The sequence below is a fragment of the Xenopus laevis genome, chromosome 1S, assembly GCF_017654675.1.
Source record: "Xenopus laevis strain J_2021 chromosome 1S, Xenopus_laevis_v10.1, whole genome shotgun sequence".
Classification (NCBI taxonomy): domain Eukaryota; kingdom Metazoa; phylum Chordata; class Amphibia; order Anura; family Pipidae; genus Xenopus; species Xenopus laevis.
Window position 1 is genome coordinate 172,416,575 of NC_054372.1, and position 27,039 is coordinate 172,443,613.

The 27,039-nt window shown below is 37.6% G+C and overlaps 1 protein-coding gene across 6 annotated transcripts; it reads left to right on the forward strand.

The window, feature by feature from the left end:
• The first annotated feature begins 61 nt into the window (after positions 1–61).
• Positions 62–17,413, forward strand: hmgcr.S (3-hydroxy-3-methylglutaryl-CoA reductase S homeolog). Of its 6 annotated transcripts, none has more exons than XM_041580508.1 (21): positions 76–192; positions 3,829–3,866; positions 6,340–6,525; positions 6,607–6,718; positions 6,820–6,907; positions 6,988–7,072; positions 8,147–8,252; positions 8,681–8,787; positions 8,894–9,013; positions 9,884–10,047; positions 10,596–10,828; positions 11,119–11,285; positions 11,395–11,589; positions 11,726–11,884; positions 12,107–12,264; positions 13,021–13,126; positions 14,163–14,333; positions 15,143–15,283; positions 15,482–15,640; positions 16,587–16,741; positions 17,014–17,413. In XM_041580508.1, the coding sequence occupies exons 3-21, from the start codon at positions 6,361–6,363 to the stop codon at positions 17,066–17,068; spliced, it is 2,646 nt and encodes an 881-aa protein (XP_041436442.1). In that variant the 5' UTR covers positions 76–192; positions 3,829–3,866; positions 6,340–6,360; the 3' UTR covers positions 17,069–17,413. The 6 variants fall into 6 exon arrangements, with proteins under 6 accessions (XP_018099921.1, XP_041436442.1, XP_018099922.1 ...); XM_018244431.2 differs by lacking the exon at positions 76–192 and adding an exon at positions 256–378; XM_041580507.1 differs by lacking the exon at positions 76–192 and adding an exon at positions 333–378 and having other exon boundaries at positions 3,760–3,866.
• The last annotated feature ends 9,626 nt before the right edge of the window (positions 17,414–27,039 follow it).

Here is a 27,039-nt window from a genome sequence, read left to right on the forward strand (position 1 = left end):
AGATCAGACCACAGGCAGTTTCGTATTACACGGCCCCGCCCTTAATGCGTCTGTCATTTGGCTTAACAGCTGACACCATCTTTCACTCGCTCAGCGGCGGCGGGAGGTAGAACATCTGTGTGTGTCATCTCCGTATCCTTGTGGTATTTCTGCTGCCGCCGCCGGGTCAGTCACCAGCCAGCATCGGCCAAAGTGAGTTATTTTTACAAAGACTCGTAAGACGACGCGAAATATATATATTTTTAATCAGGCATTGTGAGGGGCAGCCTTTTGAATGGGGTCCTTTAATTGACGCCGTCTTCCTGTTACCGAGTGATGAGGTCACTGTTTGGGCACAGCAGTGTATGATGGGCTCGAGAAGGTTTCGACTCTTCCTTAGTGAGTTCTTGTTAAAGATTGGGCGCTGCTTTCATGTTCTCGGTGTTCTGGCGTTATAGGCCTAAGATCCTTTTGTAGAATAAGCAAACACGGTGGGTGGGTCTTTTAAACGAATAGGTTCTTATAAATATTAGTGATGTTTTCACGTAAATGGGTGATTCACCTTTAAATTAACTCTTAGTAGATTATAGAATGGCTAAGGCTAAGCAACTTTTCAATTGACATCCTTGTTTATTTTTTTATTGCTTCTGTTTTTTTTTCCAGCTTTCAAATGGGGGTCACTGACCCCATGTAAAAAACAAATGTATTGTTATTGCTCCTTTTTATTACTCATCTTTCTATTCAGGCCTCTCCTATTCATATTCCAGTCTCTTATTCATACCAATGCATTGTTGCTAGGGTAATTTGGACCCTAGCAACCAGATTGCCGATACTGCAAACAAGAAAACCGCTGAATAAAAAGCAAAATAACTCAAAAAATAATAAAAAATGAAAACCAACATCAAACTGTCTCAGAATATCACTCTCTACGTCATACTAACAGTTAACTCAAAAGTGAACAACCCCTTTAAATCCTTTATTTATATACTTTATTTTAGAGGAGGGAGCAAAAACTAGATTGCATTGTTATTGTCTGTTACTGGAAGGAATATAAATATAATATAATTGGCTGGATGAGGGTAAGGGGCTTCTGTACTGGAGTTATTTTTCATGGATTGTAAAGATGTTATTTACATAGATCTGTGCCATGTTACAGGACATTGGTGGGCCTGGTCATTTATTGGTTGGAGAAGGGTATTGTTGGAGCTGTAATATTTGAATGTTTGATTGTAGCCCCCTGCTTATACAGTTCTTATATACCCTTCTATAAGTGGCTAATATTACCACCTCTGAGGGAATGAATTCAGAGGGTATCTGTCACTTCTGCACTTTGCCCTACAACTCATACAACTTATCTGTTCCTTACAATGACAGCCTAGCTTTTCCCTATTGCTTTTCTACATATTTGGCCTTGAATATTTATTTCACATAACCCAGTGATACATGGTATACAAAAGCATTTTTACATGTGAACACGTCTCTGTATCATTGTATGTTTCAGTGAAGCGTTTGGAAATTAAACGAAAACTCCACACAAACATAATATATATATATATATATATATATATATATAAATAATTTCAAGCAACTTTGCAATATACATCAATTAAAAAATATGCAGACTTTTCATGATTTGTAATGGTTTGGAACAGTTCCGTAAGCCTAGCCCCCTAATCTGTCTGACTACTTTGCTGAGCTGGCTGACTACTGTTACTTTGTATCAACAGCCATCTGTCCTCAGCCTGCATCCTCCAAACCCCACAATTCCCAGCACACGTGATTTCAATAAGGAAAGGAACATCACAGTGCAATGCATTGTGGGGTATGTAGTTCCTGCATGCTGTCTGTAAGCTGCGGAGAAGTTGTTACAATTTGTAACATCAGTGTTTAGTCCCTCCTTCCCTGCCAGGATTTCAAATGATGCAGAAAGAGAAGAACTGTTAAACAGCTGGATTTCAGCATAGAAAATTACATTTATTCATTCTTTTTAAAGAAACAGGTAACTGTGATGGATATATTAGGGGTTTCTGTGTTATGTGGGCCTCTTTATCAAATTTTGGCTTGGAAGCTGCAGTTCCCCTGTAAAAACAAAAAAAAAAATTTCTGATGTTGTTGAGATGTTACTTTATATAGATAGCAATGTAACAGTTATGGCTGTAAACTAGTTGTTAGAATTTTATTTTCTTTCACTTTTCCAAAAATAAATTAAAAAAAAAAAATGTTGGGTGGTGCTCCCCTTTGAATGGAATCCAGGAACACTGAATGTGAAAAACAGTGTTAGGAAACTTTTGTGTTCTATATCATTTTGCTGTTGCCCTATATTAAAGCAGATAGAAAAGAATGCTACAGATTTTACATAGTCTTAACAGTTGATGTGGTTGACAAAGTACAAACCCATCCTCTTGATTTCCGCTAACTTCCTAGTATGCACCGGGCAGCTCTCTTCTCTGAGACAGTGTGCATTTTATCAGTACTAGGCTAAGCAGGGTCGGACTGGATCATTGGGGCCCACCTGGTTCCAGACCTTTGGGGCCCAGTGCACATGCCCGAACTCCGTGGCCCTGAGCGCATGTGTGAACGCCAGGGCCCCGAGTCACAGCATATTATTTTTTGGGCTAGCCGATGGGGGAACTGGGCTGGGCCGGCGGGGGCCCACTGGGTTTTTCTCCGGTGTCCTGCCGGCCCAGTACGCCCCTGAGAGTGAGAGTAACAGCTGACAGCACACATACTTCATAATACCACAGAACAGAAGGCTTATTTGCTGTACATTTGTGTTATGATTTGGCCCTATTGTCGGCTGCTGAATTGACACTTGTTAGGGTGTCACTGTAGTTATAGAAATATCGGTGATTTAGGGGCACATTTACTTAGCTCGAGTGAAGGATTAGAAGGAAAAAAACTTCGAATTTTGAATGTTTTTTTTGGCTACTTCGACCTTCGACTACGACTTCAAATCGAACGATTCGAACTAAAAATCGTTCGACTATTCGACCATTCGATAGTCGAAGTACTGTCTCTTTAAAAAAAACTTCAACCACCTACTTCGCCACCAAAACCTACCGAGCATCAATGTTAGCCTATGGGGAAGGTCCCCGTAGGCTTTCTAGGCAATTTCTGATCGAAGGAAAATCCTTCGATCAATGGATTAAAATCCTTTGAATCGTTCGATTCGAAGGATTTAATTGTTCGAACGAACGAATTGCGGTAAATCCTTTGACTTCGATAGTCGAAGGATTTTACTTCGACCAATAGTAAATGTGTAGGCTTGGTTAAATCTTACCAGTGTTTTCTGGGAACATGTGTGATTTATAGATTGTGATTATACTGTATAGCAACATTGCCACTATTCACACTTTACAGTCAGCAGATAATGGGGCTACAGTCAATTAGCTGCCCATAATATTCTGTCTTTCTAATGCAGAAGGAATTATATTTCCCAGTCGTTTGTACTATTTCCAGTGGATACTGTCATATCTGTAGATATGTAAATATGTTTCTTTTTCAGTCTATATGCTAACAGACACCTGTATGTCAAGTTATATATATATATATATATATATATATATATATATATATATATATATATATATATATATATATATATATATATATATATATATATATATATATATATATATATATATATATATATATTATGAATGCTATACATTTTCTTAAAAGTTTGTAGTTCTAAATGGCTGAACAGAAAAGTTATTAACTATTATTTTAAGATGATTACTATATTTTTAAGGGCATCTTAACCCTGCCTTTTAATTACAGGCCATCCCAATGTAACTCCTGTTTTACTTGATTTACTTTGCCCAATTCTTACCTATCCATATCCCACAGAGCACCCTATATTTCTGCACCCGAACACTCAGCTATACGTAAGTAGTTAATGGGTTTTTTCACCTTTGCTCTAACTTTTAGTATGAAGTAGAGCGTGATATCCTGAGACAATTTGCAGTTGGCTTTTATTTTTTTATGTGTTTTTTTTAAGTTAGTTAGCTTTTAATTCAGTTTGCAATTTCAGCCATCTGGTTGCTAGGGTCCTAATTACCATTCATTTGAATAAGTGACTGAAATATGAATAGGAGAGGCCTGAATAGAAAGATGAGTAAAGCAAAGTAGCAATAACAATACATCTGTAGCTTTACAGAATATTTGTTTTTCGATGGGGTCAGTGACCCCCATTTGAAAGCTGGAAAGAGTCAGAAGTAGAAAGCAAATAATTAAAAAAAAACTATAAAAAACAAACAATGGGAAAAGTTGCTAGAATTAACCATTTTATAACATACTAAAATGTAACTGAAAGGTGAACCACCCCTATAATCTGTCCCATTCTCCTAGATGGTATAATCATCAGTCAGTTTGTTCCTATGTGTTGCACGGCTCACCTTGTTGCTCCGTATGACAAATTGCAGTGTGATGCAATGGCTTATAACGATTCCTTTCTGGTACATTTTATTAATGCCTCTCCTATTTGACAGCTATAAAAAGGGTCAGTGAAAGGATTGTGTCAATTGTAATTCTAGAGAGCAATAGTTATTAGTGCAATTGACTGTGTCCTCTTTCATAACACCAATGCTTCAGACAGTTCATTTTTAACGTACAGTAGTGTGGGCTTGTGCTTAAGCTTCTTTATTTTCCATTGCTCATTATTCTTGTCTTCAAAATTTGAATTTGTGTTTATATAGATTTTTTAATCATGTGCATATTTATGATGGATATCAGTACATGTAATAGAGTTAATGAACTGCATTTTCTTATGTACCACTAGGTCTAACCAAACTCTTTATTTTTATTAGTATATTAGATTGATGATGTATTGTGTAAATGCTAGGAAAAAAAAAATATAAAAAATAAAAAGAATGTTGGATTTATTGGTAGAAACCTGGATATAAAATGTAAGAGTCTTGCAATAATTAATCCCTAGCCTCTATAGCTAAGTCTGCTGCATGAAGGTTAAATCCGTTTGCTTTTAATTACTTGTCTCTTGACAGACCCTGGTTTACAACCTGGGTGTGTCTTATTTTACATAATCTGTCCAGAATTGGCCACAGTTTCTAATTCCCTTACATAAATTTCTCATTCTCGTTTTTTTGCTCAGCAAATCCTTAGTAAATTTCCTGATATCCTGGTAATTATTATCCGCTTCACCTTATTCTTTTGAGTTATTGATTCCTTTATGGCTTTCATTTGCAAACCTGTCCTGTCATATAAAGTTTTTCTGCCCGTAGAATTTAATACTTACCTAACATTTAAAGGAACAGTAATGTCAAAAAATTTAATTGTTTAATAAAAAATAAAAATTGTGTAATAAAAATATAATGTAGTGCTGCCCTGGTAAAACTGCTGTGTTTGCTTCAGAAACTCTTATTGTTTATATAAATAAGCTGCTGTGAAGCAATGGGGGCAGCCATTTAAAGGAGAAAAGGCTCAGGTTACACAGCAGATAAGCTCTGTAGAACATAAGGGTGTTATCTGTTATCCACTATTTAAAGGGGTTGTTCACCTTCAAACAACTAGTTGTTTTCCGATAGATCACCAGAAATAACGACTTTTTCCAATTACTTTCTATTTTTTATGTGTCACTGTTTTTCTAATATTGAAGTGTAAAGTGTCTTTTCACCTTCTAAAGCAGCTGGGGGGTCGCCGACCCTGTAAACTGTTCTAAATTGATACATTTAACCAATAAATTTCTTATCTTTGTCCCCGCTGAGCAGAATCTCTGGGTTTCATTACAGGCAGCTGTTAGAATTGATACAATAGTTGCTAATACTCCAGAGATGTTGCTCAGAAATGTATCCACTAAATGTTGCAAAATGTAACAGGTTTAGATTCTGCAGCTGAATTACTGAGCTGCCAGACTGAAACATCAGAGACTGGAACATTTAACTTTAATGAATAATGAAAAGTAATTGAAAAAAAGTCTTTATTTCTGGGCAACAATCTGGAAACAACCGAACTGAAAAAAGTGTTTGGAAGGTGAACAACCCCTTTAACCTGTGCCATATAGCCTTTTTTTGAATTTCCGCCATTGCTCCACAGCAGCTTGTTTATATGAACTATAGTAGTGTTTCTGAAGCAAACACATCAGTTTTACCAGTGCAGGTCAACACTGCCTGATATTATCATTACTTTAAAGCACTTTCATTTTGTTGCTGTTTCTGTTCCTGATCACTAAAAGCTTGGAGGGGAAGAACAGAATTGTCCTACTAGATGATTTCTAACATTTTTATGTGGCCATTTTTAGGTGGGTTTCTGTTACCTGCTGGGTATGGTGAAATATGTATGAAATGTTTGTGATAATATGTAACGTAAGTGAAAATATTACAAGAATTCCTTTTTCTTTCACAGGATATCCTTAATAGAGCCAACATGCTGTCCAGACTATTTCGCATGCATGGGCAGTTTGTGGCCTCTCATCCCTGGGAGGTCATCGTTGGGACTGTGACTCTCACAATCTGCATGATGTCAATGAACATGTTCACTGGGAATGACAAAATCTGTGGCTGGAATTATGCTTGCCCCAAGTTTGAAGAAGTGAGTTTTGCAATAGATGTCCATTAAATATAGTTTTTATCGGTGCCACAGTTGTATTTATTGTTCTCCTATGTGTTACAGGATGTTCTGAGCAGTGACATCATCATCCTGACAATCACAAGATGCATCGCCATCCTTTACATTTATTTCCAGTTCCAGAACCTCAGACAGCTCGGCTCAAAATACATTTTAGGTGACTTTTTTTTTTTTTTGTTTTGTTTTTTTAAACTTCAGACAACGGATATTATTATAATAAGCTATAACACTAATTTTCTTTTCTACTTATTCTTTTAGGGATTGCTGGGCTTTTCACCATCTTCTCAAGCTTTGTTTTTAGCACAGTGGTTATTCACTTCCTGGATAAAGAACTGACAGGCCTAAAGTGAGTATTGTGTGCCTTTGTTGTCCTGTTGTAGCATTTTGTGTCTCCAAATATTAATGAAATGCCACTTTTTATTTCAGCGAAGCTCTTCCATTTTTCCTGCTTTTGATCGATCTTTCCAAGGCTAGTGCTTTAGCCAAATTTGCTCTAAGTTCCAACTCACAGGTATGCATAACTTTTACTACAAATATGTAATTAGGGATGCACCGAATCCAGGATTGAGTTCGGGATTAGGACAGGATTCAGCCTTTTTCAGCAGGATCCGGCCAAATCCTTGTGCCTGGTAAAACCAAATCCGAATTTGCATATGTAAATTAGGGGCAGTAGGGAAATAACATTACTTTTCGTCACAAAAGAAGAATTATTTCCACTTTTTCCTTTCCTGCAAGGATTCGGTTCGGTGTTCTGCCAAATATTTCACCAAGGAGTCGAGGATTCGGCCGACTCCCAAATAGTGGATTTGGTGCATCCCTATATGTAATAAACTTGCAAAATTCATTACGAAGAACATTATTCTGTTGTATATTCTATCTTAAAGGGAAACTGTTGTAATTAAAAAAAACTGCAGGATTTCAACAAATTTTGTTCAAAAAATCTCTTCCATTCCTGACTAACCCAATGAATAACTTTATTTATGAAGAGCTAGCCCTTATAATGTAGGAAAGTACACAGGGAGGAGAAGTGTTATACAACTATTGGACCAGTTATGCAGAATGCTTGAGACCTGGGGTTTTCCAGATAATGGATCTTTCCGTAATTTGGATCTTCATACCTTAGGTCTACTAGAAAACCATGTAAATATTAAATAAACCCAATCGGCTGGTTTTGCTTCCAATAAGGATTAATTATATCTTAGTTGGGATTAAGTACAAGGTACTGTTTAACTATTACAGAGAAAAAGGAAATCAATTTTAAAAAATCTGGATTTTTTTGACTATAATGGAGTCTATGGGAGACGGTCTTTCCGTAATTCAGAGCTTTCTGGATAATGGGTTTCCAGTTAACGGATCCCATGCCTGTAATATGTACAGAGATTAAATGCCATGTGGTGTATACACAATAGGAAGGCAGTCCCTGTCGAGTAGAGTTTAAAAAAATAAAGCTTGAGCTGTTGACTCAAATAAATGGAACAGTTTAGTTTGCATTTTTGTATCAGCATGAGGTTAGCAGTTGAGAGGACATGTAAAATCATTTTCATTGTTTTTCTAATTGGGACCTGTAATATTCCTCTCTTTTTAGGATGAAGTCCGAGACAATATTGCCCGTGGCATGGCAATTCTAGGACCTACCTTTACCCTTGATGCGCTTGTAGAATGTCTTGTGATTGGAGTCGGTACAATGTCAGGTTAGCTTTATATGCCTTGTTATATATGAAAGACATTCATTCATATGTTTATGTACTGTATATTATGCGGCTGTTTTCCACAAATCTTATTTATCATGTATTATTTATTTTTGTGTGTGTGTGTGTGTATATAATTTATGACTGTACAACATATTTGTGGGATAGTCACCTGGCTTCATGGGGGAACTCCTAGGTTGTTAAAATTAATGTGGGGTTACTCCAAGCTCTTTGTTGCCTAACCACAGAGATGGAAATCACTCAAACAGTTCATACATTCCATACTGTTCTTAAGTCTTACACAAGCTTGTGGGGATTTGAAATTCAAATGATTATACTGAGACTGCGTGAATTCAATATAGAATGCAATGTTGCACAGCTGTAAAATAAATGATCATTTAAAGTGTTTTATTTTCTTTTACGTTTTGCAGGTGTGCGGCAGTTAGAAATCATGTGTTGCTTCGGCTGCATGTCTGTCCTTGCCAATTATTTTGCCTTCATGACCTTCTTTCCAGCTTGTGTTTCATTAGTGTTAGAGGTAAGGACTGTGATATCATTGACTTCAAGCAGATATCTTGATGCCACCATATAGATTAAACTCTTTACTTGAATTTTTTTTAAATTTATTTTTCAAAAACTTTTAGCTTTCTAGAGAGAGCCGAGAGGGCCGTCCAATCTGGCAGCTTGGTCAGTTTTCTAGTGTACTAGAAGAAGAGGAGGATAATAAACCAAATCCTGTTACTCAGAGAGTGAAAATGATTATGGTATGTATCACTTATTTCAGGAATTTGTTTTTTTTCCGTTTTGTTTTCTTCATGTTCTCTCATTTAGAGGCAAGGGTCGAATTTCGAATTCATGTGAGATTTTTTTTTTTTTAACTCAAATGAATTTGATTTTACTCGAAATTCGATTATGTATTAATAAAATCGAATATGTAAAACTGGGATGAATTTTACTGTCTCAAAAACCCTAATCAAATTCGGCCAAGCTTGAGTCGAGTTTTTTCTCAAAAAAAAAAAAACAAACCCTCAAATGTCAGGAAGGCTACAAACAACTCCAAATTGATCCCTGGAACTCTCCCATTGACAGGAAAACAGGAATTCAGCAGGTTTTAGGTTGCGAATAGTCGAATTCTTAAAGGGCCCGAGTAAAAATCGAATTTTCATTTTTTTAATGGATAATTCCCTAGTTGAATTTGACAGTTTTGACCATAAAAAAAAAAAGAATTTTCAATTGGACCCTTAATAAATCTTCCCCTTAGTGTGGCATGACATTAGTGGCCTGGGAGCAGAGGGTTAATTATGTCATATCTTTCAATAGGCTGGAGTACTGCTTATATTTGTTCTCCAGCCTGTGAAAGGATCAAATTGTCCCCAGTCCAACATATCTCTCACCTAATTCCTGCATGAGAATTGCAATTTGTAAATACCATTGGGCAGGGGGTTGCATAAGGGCAGTTCTGTAGAATAAAGTAGAATGTGAATTTTTATCCCTAGTGTTATTGACAAGTCCCTGTCTGTTTTCATAAGAACATGGCTGTGTTAATTAAGTAAAATATAATTGATGTGTTCAGTACATAATGACTGACAGTGTGATTACGCTCCACATTCTTCATTTTCTTTTGTTCTTTGCAGTCTCTGGGGTTGGTCCTGGTTCATGCTCATAGTCGGTGGATAAGTGAACCCTTTTCCCAAAACAACACTTCAATCAGTGACCATGAAGTTACCACCATGCTGGATGATATGATGCCAAAGAGAGTTGAGCCTAGCATGCCTCTCTGGCAGTTCTATCTTTCTAGGTAGATATTGGTTGGTTTCTGCTGCTCTCTAGAGGGAACCAGCTATACATGTCTTTACTTTTGTTATGTTTAAAGTAATACTGATATCTCTTGCAAATATAAACCTGTATTATCTCCTCCTCTTGATTTCCTGGAGACTACATTTTTTGTTCACAACAAGGGATTTTTGTCTGTACATCCACCTTAATTTCCACATACCATTTAACTTAACACATGCTGTTTCTGGTTACTACCTATTGATATGAGGAAATGTGATCAGCATGTAAATGCCAAGTCCTGACATCTCCAACAGATATCTATACTGCAAAAAAAATCCTTTTTTTACCAAAAACTCTCATCGCCAAGAAATTGGGTCCTCGTGTATCTTTTTAAGTTACAGTCAAGACTTAAACATTCTAGCTGTGATGCACAGCTGTAGATATATCATGAGAATATCATGCCTTCTTTATGATTTACTTCATAAATTCCTGTACAAATTATGTAGGCAACAGACTACTATCATGTTCCTGAATAGCCACGGTTTAATTTTCCTCTCCATTTTATAACAGAATGGTGACCATGGATGTAGAACAGATCATTACTCTTGGTCTTGCTCTCCTCCTTGCCGTGAAGTACATATTCTTTGAGCAAACAGAGACAGAATCAACCTTCTCTATGAAGAACCCGATAATCTCCCCCGTAGCGGTGCAAAAGAAGCAAGTAGAGAGTTGCTACAGACGGGAACAGGAAAAACCAGTCAACGTTTCCACAACAGAAGAAGCTTCATCAAAGGCGGAAAAGGGTATAATTCCACTGTTATAAACCAGAGATAGAGGCACAGAGACAGCAAAGTACCTTATTTGTGTTTTTACCGCTTTGTAGTTAAGTAAAATAATGTTTAAAGTCATTTCTATCCATTAGGTTTGTTTTTTCCTTTACTGATTCTATAATGTAATCAAAGCGATGTCAAATAAGTAAATAATAAGTGACGATGGACAGATAAAATGGCGTATGCCTTTGAATTGACATAAGCATATTGGAATGTGTGGCATGTTTTAATTATGAACTCTAATTTGTCTTTTATACTTACAGAGGCAGTTATAAAGCCATTACCCCTTGAGACATCACCCAAAGCCAAGTTTATAGTGGGAGATTCTTCTCCAATAGAATTGTCTCCAGAGGATAAAAATTCCATGTTTAATCTACCAGAGGAACCGCGTCCACTTGAGGAATGTGTTCGTATTCTTAAGAATCCAGATGTAAGTTTAATGAATTAGATAAATATTCAATGGTTAGAATGGGAGAAAAGTTGGAAAGGCAGATTTTTTCTAACCAATATACTTGCAACGTATTCCGTGTTTTCTACAGAAAGGAGCACAGTATCTGACTGATGCAGAAGTCATTAGCCTTGTGAATGCCAAGCATATCCCTGCCTATAAACTGGAAACCATGATGGAATCCCCCGAGAGGGGTGTGGCTGTTCGCAGGCAAATGTTAGCTGATAAGCTCCCCCAACCATCAGCACTGCAGAGTTTGCCTTATAAGAACTACAACTACTCTTTAGTAAGTCACGGATATGTTAATAGATAGGCCATTGTATCATTACAATGACTATTTGTATGCGTCCATGCACTTTTGTTTATACATATGCAGTTTTATCTACTCAGCAGAGTAGTATCAATGTTTCTGTTCTCTCTAGGTAATGGGTGCTTGTTGCGAGAATGTCATCGGGTACATGCCCATCCCTGTAGGTGTAGCCGGACCTCTCTTGCTGAACAACAAAGAGTATCAGGTGCCCATGGCAACGACTGAAGGGTGTCTTGTGGCCAGCACAAACAGAGGCTGCAGAGCCATAATGGTGAGCTTAGTGTATTCCAACATTTAAGATAATCAAAGTAGCAACAAGCCACAATTGTTAATCTTGCCTTCTGTGTAAAATATGCAGTAGCTTAGGAAGCACCCATATATATGTATGTGACTTAGACATTTGTTTCATTGTTTATGGATATATCTATTTTTTTAAAGGGTTAATTTGCTGCATTATTGCTGAACACACGGTGATTGCCTTTGTCTCTTTCAGCTGGGAGGAGGTGCCAGAAGTCGTGTTCTGGCTGATGGGATGACTCGTGGTCCCGTTGTTAGGTTACCAACTGCCTGTGATGCAGCAGAAGTAAAGGCCTGGCTAGACAGTACAGAGGGATTCAAAGTCATAAAGGATGCTTTTGATAGCACAAGCAGGTAGTGTTTATGCAGTGCCTATAATGGAAAGTTAGCGGTAAAACAATTGCTCTAATAATAAAAAAAAAATGTTCATAAATGAAAAGGTTTCTACCTTTTTAAAGAAACAGTTCAGTGTAAAAATAAAATAATAAAACTGGGTAAATAGATAGGCTGTGCAAAATAAAAAAATTCTAATATAGTTAGTAAGCCAAAAATGTAATGTATAAAGGCTGGAGTGACTGGATGTCATTGTTTCCACTGATTGGTTACAGGTAGTAACTTGAGGGGGGCCCACATGGGCGATAACTGTCGCTTTTGAATCTGAGCTGAATCCTGACGATCGATTGCAAACTCACTGAACCGTTATGTCCCATGTGGTCCGCCTTAAAGTCGCAGACTAACTCAGAGTTAGAGAGCTGAAAAGCAGGAAGTAGTGTTCTGTTCTGTTAGACATCCAGTCACTCCAGCCTTTATACATTACATTTTTGCTTAACTAACTATATTAGAAACATTTTTTATCTATTTATCTATTTACCCAGTTTTTATTTTTACACTGAACTGTTCCTTTAAGATATGAGTTCTGTTTATTAGAATATAGATGAGGAAGATGTTTCCATTAGCATTGCATGAGGAAGAGTAACGAGTACTTTAACAACCAGAAGGTTGCTTTGCTTTGGCCAGTCTGTCAATCACGAGATGCTAAATAAATAAAAACGGGTGCATCATGATTATATTTTATTGTAAGTCAGAATTAACACAGAATATTTCTCTTAGATTTGCTCGACTCGGGAGACTACAAACCAGTGTTGCTGGAAGGAACCTGTACATCCGTTTCCAGTCTAAAACAGGAGATGCCATGGGAATGAACATGATTTCAAAAGTACGTTTGTTATAAAGGAAATGTGTATTTCTTAACTGGGAGACATCATCTTTACCTTGGCATGAAATAATATAGAATGCAATTCTCTAGGTCAGTGATCCCCAACCAGTAGCTCGTGACCAACAAGTTGCTCCCCAACCCCTTGGATCAGGGGTGCTTCGCCAATGAGGCAAGTTGAGGCTGTCGCCTCAGGCGGCAGCGCCCCACTAGGTACCAGGGGCAGCAAAAATGCTGCTCCTGGTACTTTAAGAGTGAATTTCCGGGGGAGGAGGGGCAGCAGCAACTGCTGCTGCCTCAGGCGGCGGAGGGGCCAGGATCGCCCCTGCCTTGGATGTTGCTCTCCGTGGCCTCAAAGCAGATGCTTATTTTTGAATTCCAGGCTTGGTTGCATAAAAACCAGTAGTACTTCTAAACAGATCCTCCTCTAGGCTGCCTGTCCACATAGGGGCTAATAATAGCCAATCACAACCCTTATTGGCACCACCCAGGAAAACTTTTCATGCTTGTGTTGCTCCCCAACTCTTTTGACATCTGAATGTTGCTCACGGGTGAAAAAGGTTGGGGACCCCTTCTCTAGGTGCACCAGCCCATTGTTCTGCCCTTCTAGTTATACTTTGTGCACAAGCCTAGTGAATGCTCCAGTATTAGTTTTGGATGCTGTTACATGTCTTGAGTTTTTGGGCCCTGAGCTTTGGGTCTGGTCAACTTTTTAAACAAAAGATCTAATGTCTCATTCAAATAGTGCCCCTTCTTAATTTTATTGCATTTAGTACTGGTGACTGTTTTGGAACTTGCCACCTTCCCTGCTGCATAACAGCATAGCATATACCCTCAACATTCTATCTATCTATCTATCTATCTATCTATCTATCTATCTATCTATCTATCTAATATCATTCATTACTACAAGTAAGGCCTTCTGCTGTTGTAATAGATTTTTATTAAATAATTAATAAGCAAATAATGTTTCTTTATTCATTTGCAACAGCTTACAGTTTCAGTTTAATACCGTATCAAAATTGTGTCTATATAACAGGGCACTGAAAAGGCTCTTGCTAGACTACAAGAAGAGTTCCCTGATCTCCATGTTTTAGCTGTCAGTGGCAACTACTGTACGGATAAGAAGCCGGCTGCTATTAACTGGATAGAGGGTAGAGGAAAGTCTGTGGTTTGTGAGGCCATCATTCCAGCCAAAGTTGTACGGGAGGTAAGGCATTTTATTCCCCTTTTAGTCGTGTGTGTGTGTGTGTGTGTATCTCTATATATCTATCTATATCTCTATATATCTATCTATATATCTATATATAGATATCTATCTATCTATCTCTATCAATCTATATCTATATCTATCTCTATATCTATATCTATCTCTATCTCTATATCTATCTCTATATCTATCAATCTATATCTATATCTATCAATCTATATCTATCAATCTATATCTATCTGTGTGTGTGTGTATATATCTATATCTATCTGTGTGTGTGTATATATATCTATCTATATCTATCTATATCTATATAAAATCTATCTATATCTATATAAAATCTATCTATATCTATATAAAATCTATCTATATCTATATAAAATCTATCTATATCTATATAAAATCTATCTATATCTATATAAAATCTATCTATATCTATATAAAATCTATATATATATATATATATCTATATATCTATCTATCAATAAATGATGGGGTGGTTGTAAATAAGGTAGGAAAGGAAATAACGGAATCTAATATTTAGGGATTCACCGAATCTACTATTTTGAATTCGGCTGAACCCCCGAAATCCTTCACAAAAGATTTGCGAAGGGATGGGAAGGGGAAAACATTTTTTACTTCCTTGTTTTGTGACAAAACGTCACGCGATTTCCCTTCCCCGCTCCTAATTTGCATATGCAAATTGGTATTTGGTTCGACCAGGCAGAAGGATTCGGCTGAATCCGAATCCGGGATTCGGTGCATCCCTAATAATATTGAGGCTTTAATGGAAATATGTTTCTCCTTAGGTTCTAAAGAGCTCAACAGAAGCATTAGTTGAAGTGAATATCAATAAGAATTTGATTGGTTCTGCTATGGCGGGAAGCATTGGAGGCTACAATGCACATGCTGCAAACATTGTGACGGCCATTTACATTGCTTGCGGACAGGTAAGTGATTAGTATCAATCTCTACAACAGACTTTTCAACATTTTCAGTGTTCTATTGTGGGGATCCCCCTCGTTGCCCCAACTATGCTTTCTTCATAAAGGTTCTTCCTCCCAGTATTTCAGCTGTAATTGTTTCAGTTTCTTCTTTGTTTTCATTTGATAAATCTGCTTTATTGATTCATCTCCCCTTTTTATTAGGATGCTGCTCAGAATGTCGGGAGCTCCAACTGCATCACAATAATGGAGGCTACTGGTCCTATGAATGAAGATTTGTACATCAGCTGCACAATGCCCTCTATAGAAATTGGAACAGTAGGAGGTGGAACCACCTTGGCTCCCCAGCAAGCTTGCTTACAGGTATGAGACAAACAAAGTTTTAAAACAATAGTGTCGCTTGTTTGGTAAGTGGGGAAGATAATTGTAAGAAATGTAAATATGATGTGGCTAGCTGCAAAGAACAGAAGGACAAATGTGCATGGGGTGTGAGGAACAATTATGCTTGACAATTGAATTAAAGGAACAGTAAAACCAAAAAATTAAAGTGTTTTAAAGGAGTGATAATATAATGTACTGGTGCCCTGCACTGGTAAAACTGGTGTATTTGCTTTAGAAAATCTACTATAGTTTATATAAAGAAGCTGCTGTGTAGCCATGGGGGCAGCCATTCAAAGCTGAAAAGGGAGAAAAGGCACAGGATACACAGCAGATAACAGATAAGCTCTGTAGCATACAATGGGATTCTTCCAAAATGATCTGCTATCTACTGTGTATCCTGTGCTTGAATGGCTGCCCCCATGGCTACACAGCAGCTTGTTTATATAAACTATAGTAGAGTTTCTGAAGCAAATACAACAGTTTAACCAGTGCAAGGCAACACTACATTATATTGTCTTTCCTTTAAAACGTTCCTTTAAAACGTTTTTTTTTTTTTTTTTTAAATTTTTTGGTGTATTTTTTTTGGAATAAAACCTACTTACAGGTGCAATGTACATCTATATACAGATTTGTTGACCTGAGCAAAGTAATTTGTGTTGGCACTGGAAATGTTTTCTGCCTATTGCTTTAATTAAAACGGAAAAAAACATACTATCATTATTTCTTATATTAAAGGACCATTGTTCTGTTTTCACCCATGCTTCCTTCCCCCCACCACTCTGTAATGAGAAGAGTTTAAAGGGGAAGTAAATTCTAAAATAGAATAAAGCTAGAAATGCTGTATTTTGTATACTAAACATAAATATCTGCCAGAAACCGATATAGCAAAACTGATGATTAATCATAAATATTTGCTGTTTTGTTCTAGATGCTGGGGGTGCAAGGAGCAAGTACAGAGGCACCAGGGAAAAATGCCCGCCAGCTTGCTCAGATAGTGTGTGGCACAGTAATGGCCGGGGAGCTTTCACTAATGGCAGCTTTGGCTGCGGGTCATCTAGTCAAGAGTCACATGATCCATAACAGGTAAGCCGCATATATTGTTTTTTTTCATTGTTGTGATCTCATTAGAATACTGCTATCCAAAAACAAGGGGGGGGGCAAACCTTTTTAGATTGTAAGCTCCACTGGAGCATGGACTGATTGGAATGGTGAATAATCTCTGTATAGTATTATGGAAAAATGCCAGTGCTTATAAATGAAATAGTAAATGAATTCATTGTAAAATACAGAGGTACAGCAAAGTACTCACTAATAACTCATTGTGAAGTCGTTAATGACTTGTAATTCTCTTTCAGGTCAAAAATGAACCTTCAGGACCTGCCAGGCACATGCACAAAGAAAGCTGCCTGATCGGCCGCGGGAAGAGCTGAGAGTTAAAATGAACTTGTCGGAGAAATGGTGCTTTATCACATGACAACAATAGGTGGCGCCACGTCTACCTGAGAAAGTAACTTGTCTCATCTAGAAATGGATTCCCAGGCTGGAGGCCCACAGTGCAGCAACCTACTGTCTTTGTGATTGGGCCCTAAGAGCCTCACAATCACCATGTTAATCCAGTCATTAATTGAATTTTAAAGGGCACCAATCATAACTGAAATAATTTAGTAAATAAACTATGTGAAAGTTCAAGAAATCCGATTTTTAAAACAGAATTGTTTGTATAATGTAAATGATCAGCTCACTATACGTTCTGCAAGATCTCCCCTATCTCCACTGCAGTTCTAGCTAAGGCAGCCATCTTGGATTTCACTGGCTCCTCCTACCTATATCTTCCCAGCTCTGAAATCTCGCACATGCTCAGTAGAAGTTCCTTCTAAGCTATTTTCAAATCTCTGTGTTAGCTGCTGTTCAGTAGTGCTGCCACCTGCTGGAAGTTACTGTGTGCCCTTCATTTGCATAATGACATCACCAGCAGGGGACAAGAAAAGGAAATCTCCTGATACTTCTAGTGGAGGAGTTTACTAAGGCATTCTGGGTAGAATACTCAAGGCAGTGCTACATTCTGAGCATGCTCTTGAAATTTGCATGTTATAGTCTCAGTATGGACTCCCACAAAGTAAGGGATTTTTTAAAACCTGCAGGTTTTTTTCCAAAAATGATATATGTAGTTTGATTAAACGTGTTTAGCTTGTACTGGTCAGATTGTTAATATGTGTTTGATTTTGGTTATGCTAGGTGCCCTTTAAAAAGAAACTTACATAATTAACACAATGGTCTGTGTTGTTTTTTTTACCTGGCGTTGTTTATAAGGCTGTTTGTATTATTGAATCAGGTCAGTAATTGTAATATACATTGATTTTGATGGATAGAAAAGTAATTTATTTGGGGGGGGGAATGCTATTGTATATATCGGTTTAATATACATCATATGTGATCATTTTTACTGCCCGTCTGGTCATTTATCATTTAGTTACAAATTGCAGCGCTGTGATTGTGGAATCCACAGAATTTGCTGGTGCCAAAAGATTCCACATTTCTACTCATTCCTTTGGTCTGGGCCTGCACATTTATTTACTTGTCAACACACAGTATAGAGCAAAGAGCTGGCTGCAGCACTGAAAGGGTTAAAGTCTTAATAATGAAGTTCTGCTTAAGCAACAGTAAAGCCTTTAGTACGACGTTGCTTCCCCATGTAAGAGCAAAGCTACAATTTAATGTGAGGGGCAATGTTCTAAGGCTTCCCCACACCATAACTTTACTACTTTGCTACTAGTCGGCTCCTTCTCACCCGCTAAGTGACGGCCACGTTGCCTGTGTCCTCATTATGAACTTGCTATAAATTAAGCATGAATGTCTGGGGTTTTTTTTCCCTTCTTGCTGTTTTCTTTCTTATTAAAGGTCAACCAAAACTGTCTTTATAAGATTTTTCAAAATACTGAACACTAAACACTGCAATAAAAGTCGCCTATTTTTCTATAAGTGCTGTCTGTCCTTACTAGATTTAATTACCGACAAGTCTTGGCTGCATGGAAAAAGAATTGTTGGAAATAGGGATGCACTGAATCCACTATTCGGCCGAACCCCCGAATCCTTCGTGGAAGATTCGGCCGAATACCAAACTGAATCCTAATGTGGTGGAAAGGGGAATTCCTTTTTTTTTACTTCCTTGTTTTGTGACAAACAATCATGCAATATCCCTCCCCGCCCCTAATTGCATATGCAAATTAGGATTCGGATTTGGTTTCGGCCGTGCAGAAGGATTCAGCCAAATACTGCTGAAAAATCCAGAACCGAATCCTGGATTCGGTGCATCCCTAGTTAGAAAACCAGAGACCTGTAGGTGATTACAGGAAATCTCAGCCTCTCCCAGGAACCGGATATGTGCCTGGGGGTCAACTATAAAATCTAGGAATGAATTATGACACTAATCTCAATCCAGAGATTTGTTGTAGGGCAGTTTTACAAGTGATCATGTAAATGTACCCCCCAAACAATGGGGCCAATGGATTACAAATTTCTGTTCTGGAAACTATTTAAAGGAGTAGTAACACCAAAAAAAAAGTGTCCTAAAGTAACACAAATATAGTTTATATAAACACGCTTCTGTGTAGCCATGGGGGCAGCCATTCAAAGCCGAAAAAGGATAAAAAGGCACAGGATACACAGCAGATAACAGATAAACCCTGTAGTATATAATGGGATTCTTCAGAACTTATCTGTTATCTACTGTATATCCTGTGCTTGAATGGCTGCCCCCATGGCTACACAGCAGCTTGTTTATATAAACTATAGTTGTTATTCTCAAGCAAACACACCAGTTTTTGCAGGGCAACACTACATTATATTGTCTTTCCTTTAAAACACTTTTAACAATTTGTTGGTGTTACTGTTCCTTTAAAGATCTTTAACCCCTTGAGTGCCAGTGACTATCATCTGCTGTGTCGCTTGTTGCCTGTAAGAATCAGCACAGCGGGGCTCAGAGGTGAGTAGAAACATAGAATATACAGCCCTGGCCCTGTGGTTTTTTAGAGCCTGACCAACAATATCATTTACTTACACGTTGGCAGCTGAGACAAGTAGATCCTGAGTAGATTTAACGTATGTCAGAATCTCTTTAAAGGGGTTGTTCACCTTCCAAACACTTTTTTTCAGTTAAGTTCTTTTCAGATTGTTCCCCAGAAATCGACTTTTTTTCAATTACTTTATAATTTTACCATTTTTCCAAATTCGAAGTTTAACGTTTACGTTTCCTGTATCTGGTGTTTGAGTCTGGCAGCTCAGTAATTCAGCAGCAGATTCTGAACTGTTATAATTTTGCAACATTGAGTTGATACATTTCTCAGCAGCATCTCTGGAGTATTAGTAACTATTGTATCAATTCTTACAGCTGCCTGTAATGAAACCCAGAGATTCTGCTCATTAGTGATTTGTGGGCCGTCCTGATACCCGCAGGTTACGACCTTTCAAATGCAGACTTCCAGGTTGTTTTTATAGACGTGCCTCTCACCCCGCCCCTTTTGGGATGTCATCGGCGGGGGTGGGTCGGCGCGGACCTATAAAAGAGACCCAGAAGTCGGTTGCGGTTTGTGGGAGGTCGGGTTGCGGGCGGGTGTGGGTTGGGAAAAGACTGACCCGCACATCAGTACTGCTCAGCAGATACAAAGATAACAAATGCAACAAATAAAATGTATCAATTTAGATCAGTTTACAGGGTCGGCGACCCCCCCTCCCAGAGCTGCTTTAAAAAGTGAAAAATTAAACTTTACACTTAAATATTAGAAAAATGTCACAAATAGAATAAGAGTACTTGGAAAAAGTCTTTATTTCTGGGGAATAATTTGAAACCAACTGAACTGGAAAAAGAGTTGGAAGGTGAACAACCCCTTTAATAGAGTATAAGATAGATACACACATTATTTTCTCTGATAATGTAAAAACAGCTGCACCCCCACCCATGCCCCTTGCTGGTATTGACCTCAATAGTGACTGGCAAAGTTTGGGCCAATCCTGCATTCACGCCAGTAGGAGGCTGCATGGGCAAGTGGTTCTCTACGTTGGCATGTGGGGAAAAGTAGGTAGAACTGCAGCTTGTCTAGGGGCACATGCCACCCCTCCATCTATCTTCAGCCGTAAAATGTCAGACTTTCAGTAATGGCAGCAGAAGTGACACAATATATGAGGTGGATGTGGTGGGTATTGCCCAAGCCTGGGAAAGTTCTTCAGTGGAGCACATTTGTGGTCAGTAATCCTAGAGGGGGCACAATTCTGGGGTAACACTTAGCAGGGGGGAGGCAGGGAAGGAGGCCATTGGGGACATCACCGTGGGGGTTTAGTTCTCCTTTAAAGTCTTTGAGGAAGTCCGGAGTGACGAAACGCGTCAGATGGGGCTTAGTTACATATACAGGGTGCACCCAGGGAGAAACTTGCTGTGAGCAGAGAGATATGCCGGCATAAGTAATTGAACTCTTAATGCAGCAAACTGGGGAACCTCATGAAAACCTGGAAAGACCGATAAACGCCAATCTGCTTTGTTTTATGTGAGTGTAATTTTAAATCTATAGATGTAGATTAGTTTTTTTACACTATATGAAGGGCATTTTCCTTAGTAAATCCAGAGCGGAATCTGGATACAAACATTGAGGTGAAATATCTGAAAGGCACATTCGCACTTAAACATTTGTGAGTGTAAATCTTCCCTTGGTGTTGGATCACTAAAAGTAAAGGAAAAGTGTGACCATGATCCGCTGAATGAAGGAGTGGGTTTCACGTGAAATTGTGGTATTATAGAGTGTTCAGACAGAGAGGTGCTGAATAGATCACAATTTACTACACTATATTTTGACATTTTTGTTTCATTTTTTTCTGTCTTCTGAACTTCCTTGAGAAGTTATGTTTCTCAGTGTTTGAATTTGAAACTATGTGTATCATGTCTGATGAACTCTTCATGGATCCTGAAGACTGTTCTCTTAGACCATAAAGCTGCCAGGAAGCCAGCATTTGTTTTTTATAGTTTTTTTTAATTATTATTCTGATTATTTCTAGCTCTCAAATAGTGGTCACTGACCCCATCTAAAAACAAATACTCGGTATTGTAAGGCTACAAATTGTTATTGCTACATTTTATTGCTCATCTTTTTATTCAGGCCTCTCCTATTCATATTCCAGTCTCTTGTTTAAATCAATGCATGGTTGCTAGAGTAATTTGAACCCTAGCAACCAGATTGCTGAAACGGCAGACTGGAGAGCTGTTTAATAAAAAGCTTAATAATTCAAAAACCTTGAATAATAAAAAATGAAAACTGAATGCAAATTGTCACTCTACTTCACTCTACTTCATACTAAAAGTTAGTTGGTGAACAACCCCTTTAATATTGTAGACTTATATACTTATATACTTATATACTTATATACTTATATACTTTAGGGGCTAAGTCAGAACCTTGTCAAGGGGAACATTGGGTCTGACACTTCAGGCTTTAGGCAGGACAGAAGCCTCTGACTTTATCTTTGTGTGATAATATCATATTTCCATAGAGTGTCACCTTTATAATGTCACTAACAGAAGTGTGTTGGCATCTGTGTATCTGTACTTACTGTATCTACTGCTGATAAAGGTTGTGGCACATTTTCAGAAATAAACACATCTGGTTCCCTTTCAATGTTTCTGTTACCGTTGATCATTTACGTTCAGATGAAAGAAAGTCGTGAGTCTCGTGGTCCCTCCTACCCCTGTGACTATTTACTGACTCCTCTCAGCAGAGGTGTGTGAGCCAATAGCTACTCCTGACATCACATCTCCCCAGCTCATGTCTCATCCCTCAAACTAACGCTCCCAATTTTCAAGCACAACCAACTCATTATGGGGGGATAAACACTTTCTGAATTTTGAACCAAAACAAGCTGCAGTTATAGAATAAAAACAGAACACTAACTGTAATAATAAAATCACATAGAATACCAGTTTGTTAGGTGATCCCCTCACTCATTTTAATTACTAACCAGCTGGGGACAAGGGTATTTTTTTCACCACCTTATTCCACTTTCTTGGACATTTCCTGTGCTGGTGATGTTTATTACACTCAGTATTACACATGCGTCCAATTCAATAGGCTCAGGGAACCTGGTAACAGCAAGGAAGATGGTAGGATGACACTTAGAAGAAAGTACCAAAGCCGGTACTTTTTTCGAAGGAAAGGAGATACAGACCAGGGTGGTGGGTTAGCAAATAAAGTCAGTGGGGGAATGGCTAACCAATTGGTCCCTGAGATTTTACCTTTAAAAGTAAATAGATTAGATGATAGATATAGATAGATCGATGATAGATAGATAGATAGATAGATAGATAGATAGATAGATAGATAGATAGATAGATAGATAGATAGATAGATGATAGACAGACAGAGAGACAGACAGACAGACAGACAGACAGACAGACAGACAGACAGACAGACAGATAGATAGATAGATAGATAGATAGATAGATAATAGATAGATAATAGATAGATAAATAACTAGAGAGACAGACATAGATAGATAGATTAGATAGATACCAGGATAGATAGACAGACAGACAGACAGACAGATAGATGATAGATAGATAGATAGATAGATAGATAGATAGATAGATAGATAGATAGATAGATAGATAGATAGATAGATAGAGATAGATAGATAGATAGATAGATAGATAGATAGATAGATAGATAGAGTATTTTTAGATAGATGATAGATAGATAGATAGATAGATAGATAGATAGATAGATAGATAGATAGATAGATAGATAGATAGATAGATGCATAGATAAATAACTAGAGAGACAGACATAGATAGATAGATTAGATAGATACCAGGATAGATAGACAGACAGACAGACAGACAGACAGACAGACAGACAGATAGATGATAGATAGATAGATAGATAGATAGATAGATAGATAGATAGATAGATAGATAGATAGATAGATAGAGATAGATAGATAGAGAGAGAGAGAGAGAGAGAGAGAGAGAGAGAGAGAGAGATAGATAGATAGATAGATAGATAGATAGATAGATAGATAGATAGATCATGCCACAGGTGTTTCCAAGCCTGAAATTTAGACTCAGTCCCCTTTTTGGGAAATGCTGTTGGGTTACATATTGTGAAAACTGGACTATTAATGGTGTTCCCTGTCAGCTTGGGGAATGCAGCAACTTCCATAGGCCCCTTGGGTAGAACAGGGTGGTGACAATTAAATTTGTCAATATTATAGATTTTCATTTTAAAACATTGACCTGACAACCTTGTCCAAGCTGCAGTCTTACATAGATACATAGTAAGTCAGGTTGAAAAAAGAGACATGTCCATCAAGTTCAACCTTTATGCACCATATCCTGAATCAACCACTGACTAGATTGAGCTGAGCCATCATTGTCCTTATCTGGTGGGTCTTGAGACTCCTCTAGTGTATGTTCTCTTTGTGTCTGCATGGGGCCCTCTGAGTATTCTGGTTTCCTCCTGGCTCCTAATATGTTTGCCCATAGTATGTGTGAATGTGAAAGGGACTTTAGATTGTAAGCTCCACTGGGACAGGGACTGATTTGAGTGTTGTAAAGCACTATATAAGCAAATTAGTAACAGGCAAGATAAGGCAAGACTGAAAATGATTGCAGACAAAGTAAGTGATGTAGGTTCAGGACACAGGCAGGGCATGTAAGGTAAGTGTTACTGGACACAGGGAAAAGTCCACAGCATACAACGTAAAAGTCTATTGTATTTTGTAAATGAACCAGCGCTAAAAAGCTTGAGGATAGACAGAGGAGGAAATAAGTGTATATAGTGTAGTTATTTTTATTCTATAATACACCCTTCTGTGGGATCATACTCATGTGCTCTTTTATTTCACCTGCAGGGTCAATTTACCCTTTAACAAATCATTTAAAAATCAGTGACACCTCCTGGGGTTTGAGATTGGATACTCACAAACGTTTAAAAATCTGTAATCTTGATATATTCTAGCTCCACAGTTGCAAACACCAATAGTTCTGGAAAGATGTGCTCAAATAGTGTAAAATATTTTTAATAAATAGACGTGTATACACTTTAAATTCCCATTTAGTCAGTCACTCAGCAGTGTCCTGCTCCAGATTTCACTATGCCAAGTTGGTGATGGTGGAAGATAAAAGTCTATGCAAGGGTTAAGCAAGTTGAAGGTGAATCAAGCTGAATTCAGGGCAGGACTCAACCTGGACTCAACACCAAAGAATATCACCATTATCTTATGGGTTCCAAGACAATGACAGGGGAGGTGCTGCTCATGCGTTATGAAATACAGATGTTTGCCAGCTCGTGTATACATAACCAGTGCTTATAAATTCAATCATTCAGTAATTGGAAATATATATGTGTCAGCAGCTAAATCAGCTAAACACTTCAATAAAGATGCTTCTCAGGCGCCTCTTCTACATCTGCTTAATTACTCATATTAATTAAGTTTTTGCTTATTTAAGGCAGCTTAGTTTTTGTTTTCCTCTGCAGGGTTATAACCTAGATCAGAGCAGAATCAAAAAAAAAGGAGAAGGAAAGCTAGCAAAGCAGCTTATTGCCAATAGATTAGCCTCAATAGTGCAAGCTATAACACTATATTTATTCTGCAGAATGCTTTACCATACCTGAGTAAACAGCTCTAGAAGCTCTCTCTGTTTGTTTAGGATAGCAGCTGCCATATTATCTTGTTGTGACATCACTTCCTGCCTGAGTCTCTCTCAGCTCACTCATAACTCTGGGCTCAGATTACAGGGCGGAGGGAAAGAAGCAAATTGAGCATGCTCAAGCCCTAGCCCTGGAGGTTTATACTGAAAAACAAGAAGTCTGATACACAAGTCCATGAGTACACAATAGAAGGAAAGAAATGCAGTGTTTCTTTTGACAGGGGACTCAGAGCAGCATTACTTTGAGGGTTTACTGGTGTCTGATAAAGCTTACTTAATTAAATTTTTTCCTTCTCCTTTAAGGAGGCTTCAAAGAAGCACAAAGTACAGAACAGAATGTATTGATTTCTATATATATATATATATATATATATTATATATATATATATATATATATATATATATATATATATATATAGAAAATGGCAGAAAGGACCAGCACTCCGTGTTTCAAAAAAGTCAAAATGGTTTATTCAAAACTCACAGTGTCTCCAACGTTTCGACCCTCTTTGGGGTCTTTATCAAGGATCCTTGATAAAGACCCCAAAGAGGGTCGAAACGTTGGAGACACTGTGAGTTTTGAATAAACCATTTTGACTTTTTTGAAACACGGAGTGCTGGTCCTTTCTGCCATTTTCTATATAACCGTATTTGACCATGCACCCGGCATAAAAACGCATGTGAAGGAGTGCGGGTATTTTTCTGTAATCCTGCTATATATATATATATATATATATATATATATATATAATATATATATATATATATATATATATATATATATATATATATATAAATACATTCAATTTCAAAATGGAAAAATAGAATCAGTTTGCAACATATTTTGATGTGTTTCTATATTTTACCTCATTTGTTTAAACTGCATTCTATATCCCACAATACATCCCACTTCCTTATAAAGAGAACCTCATTTTTTAAATAAAAATATCGCTTAATAAAATACCAGGATAAATATAAAATCATGCAGAACTACCCATTACTTGTGGCTCACTCCAACCATACATAATATACTAATGGGGGATGCAAAATGTTTTGTTGGCACAAAAAACATTTACAAAGACCATTGCAAATGTTAGAGACAAAGGGGTCCGTTTACTAAATCGGGATAAAAATATTCGCACAAAATGTAGGCAAATTTGTCGCCAAATATGTTTTCGCCAGTTAACTAACCTGTGGTAAATATAAATTTGTGAATTTTATTGCGCAAAAATATTTTTTCGCCAGTTATCGCATTCGCTGAAAATAACTCTACGTATACATTAACGCCTGGTTTACTAAACAGCAAAATGTGCAAAAGACTTTACGCAAGAATATTTGCAAATTATTACCGCCACCTATGTAGTGGCGTAAAAGTATTTTCTCGCCAGAAAATTCTCAAGGGGCAGGAAATATCCCATAATACTTTTTTTTACCCATCATTCTTTTGGCTACATTAAACTGTGCATTTCTATGAAGCAAAGAGATTGACTGGTATCATTTCTTGTTCCTATGATTCTTTTGGCAGAAGGGTTTATATGATGCAGACATGTTTGATTGGTGTTACTCTGGTGATGTTGTTGGATGGTATAATCATCAGTCAATAACGTTTTTGAGTTTTGAAGATGCATTTCTGGCCGTAAATGTCACAGTAAAAATTGCCATAATAACCGCCATAAAACAAGACCATTTTATA

Bases quoted from the DNA above. Each gene is read 5' to 3' on its own strand.
- hmgcr.S (XM_041580507.1), top strand. From the start codon at position 345: ATGATGGGCTCGAGAAGGTTTCGACTCTTCCTTA. The intron at 6,719-6,819 runs GTGACTTTTTTT...TTATTCTTTTAG, and splicing joins CGGCTCAAAATACATTTTAG to GGATTGCTGGGCTTTTCACC. The intron at 11,286-11,394 runs GTAAGTTTAATG...TGTTTTCTACAG, and splicing joins GTATTCTTAAGAATCCAGAT to AAAGGAGCACAGTATCTGAC.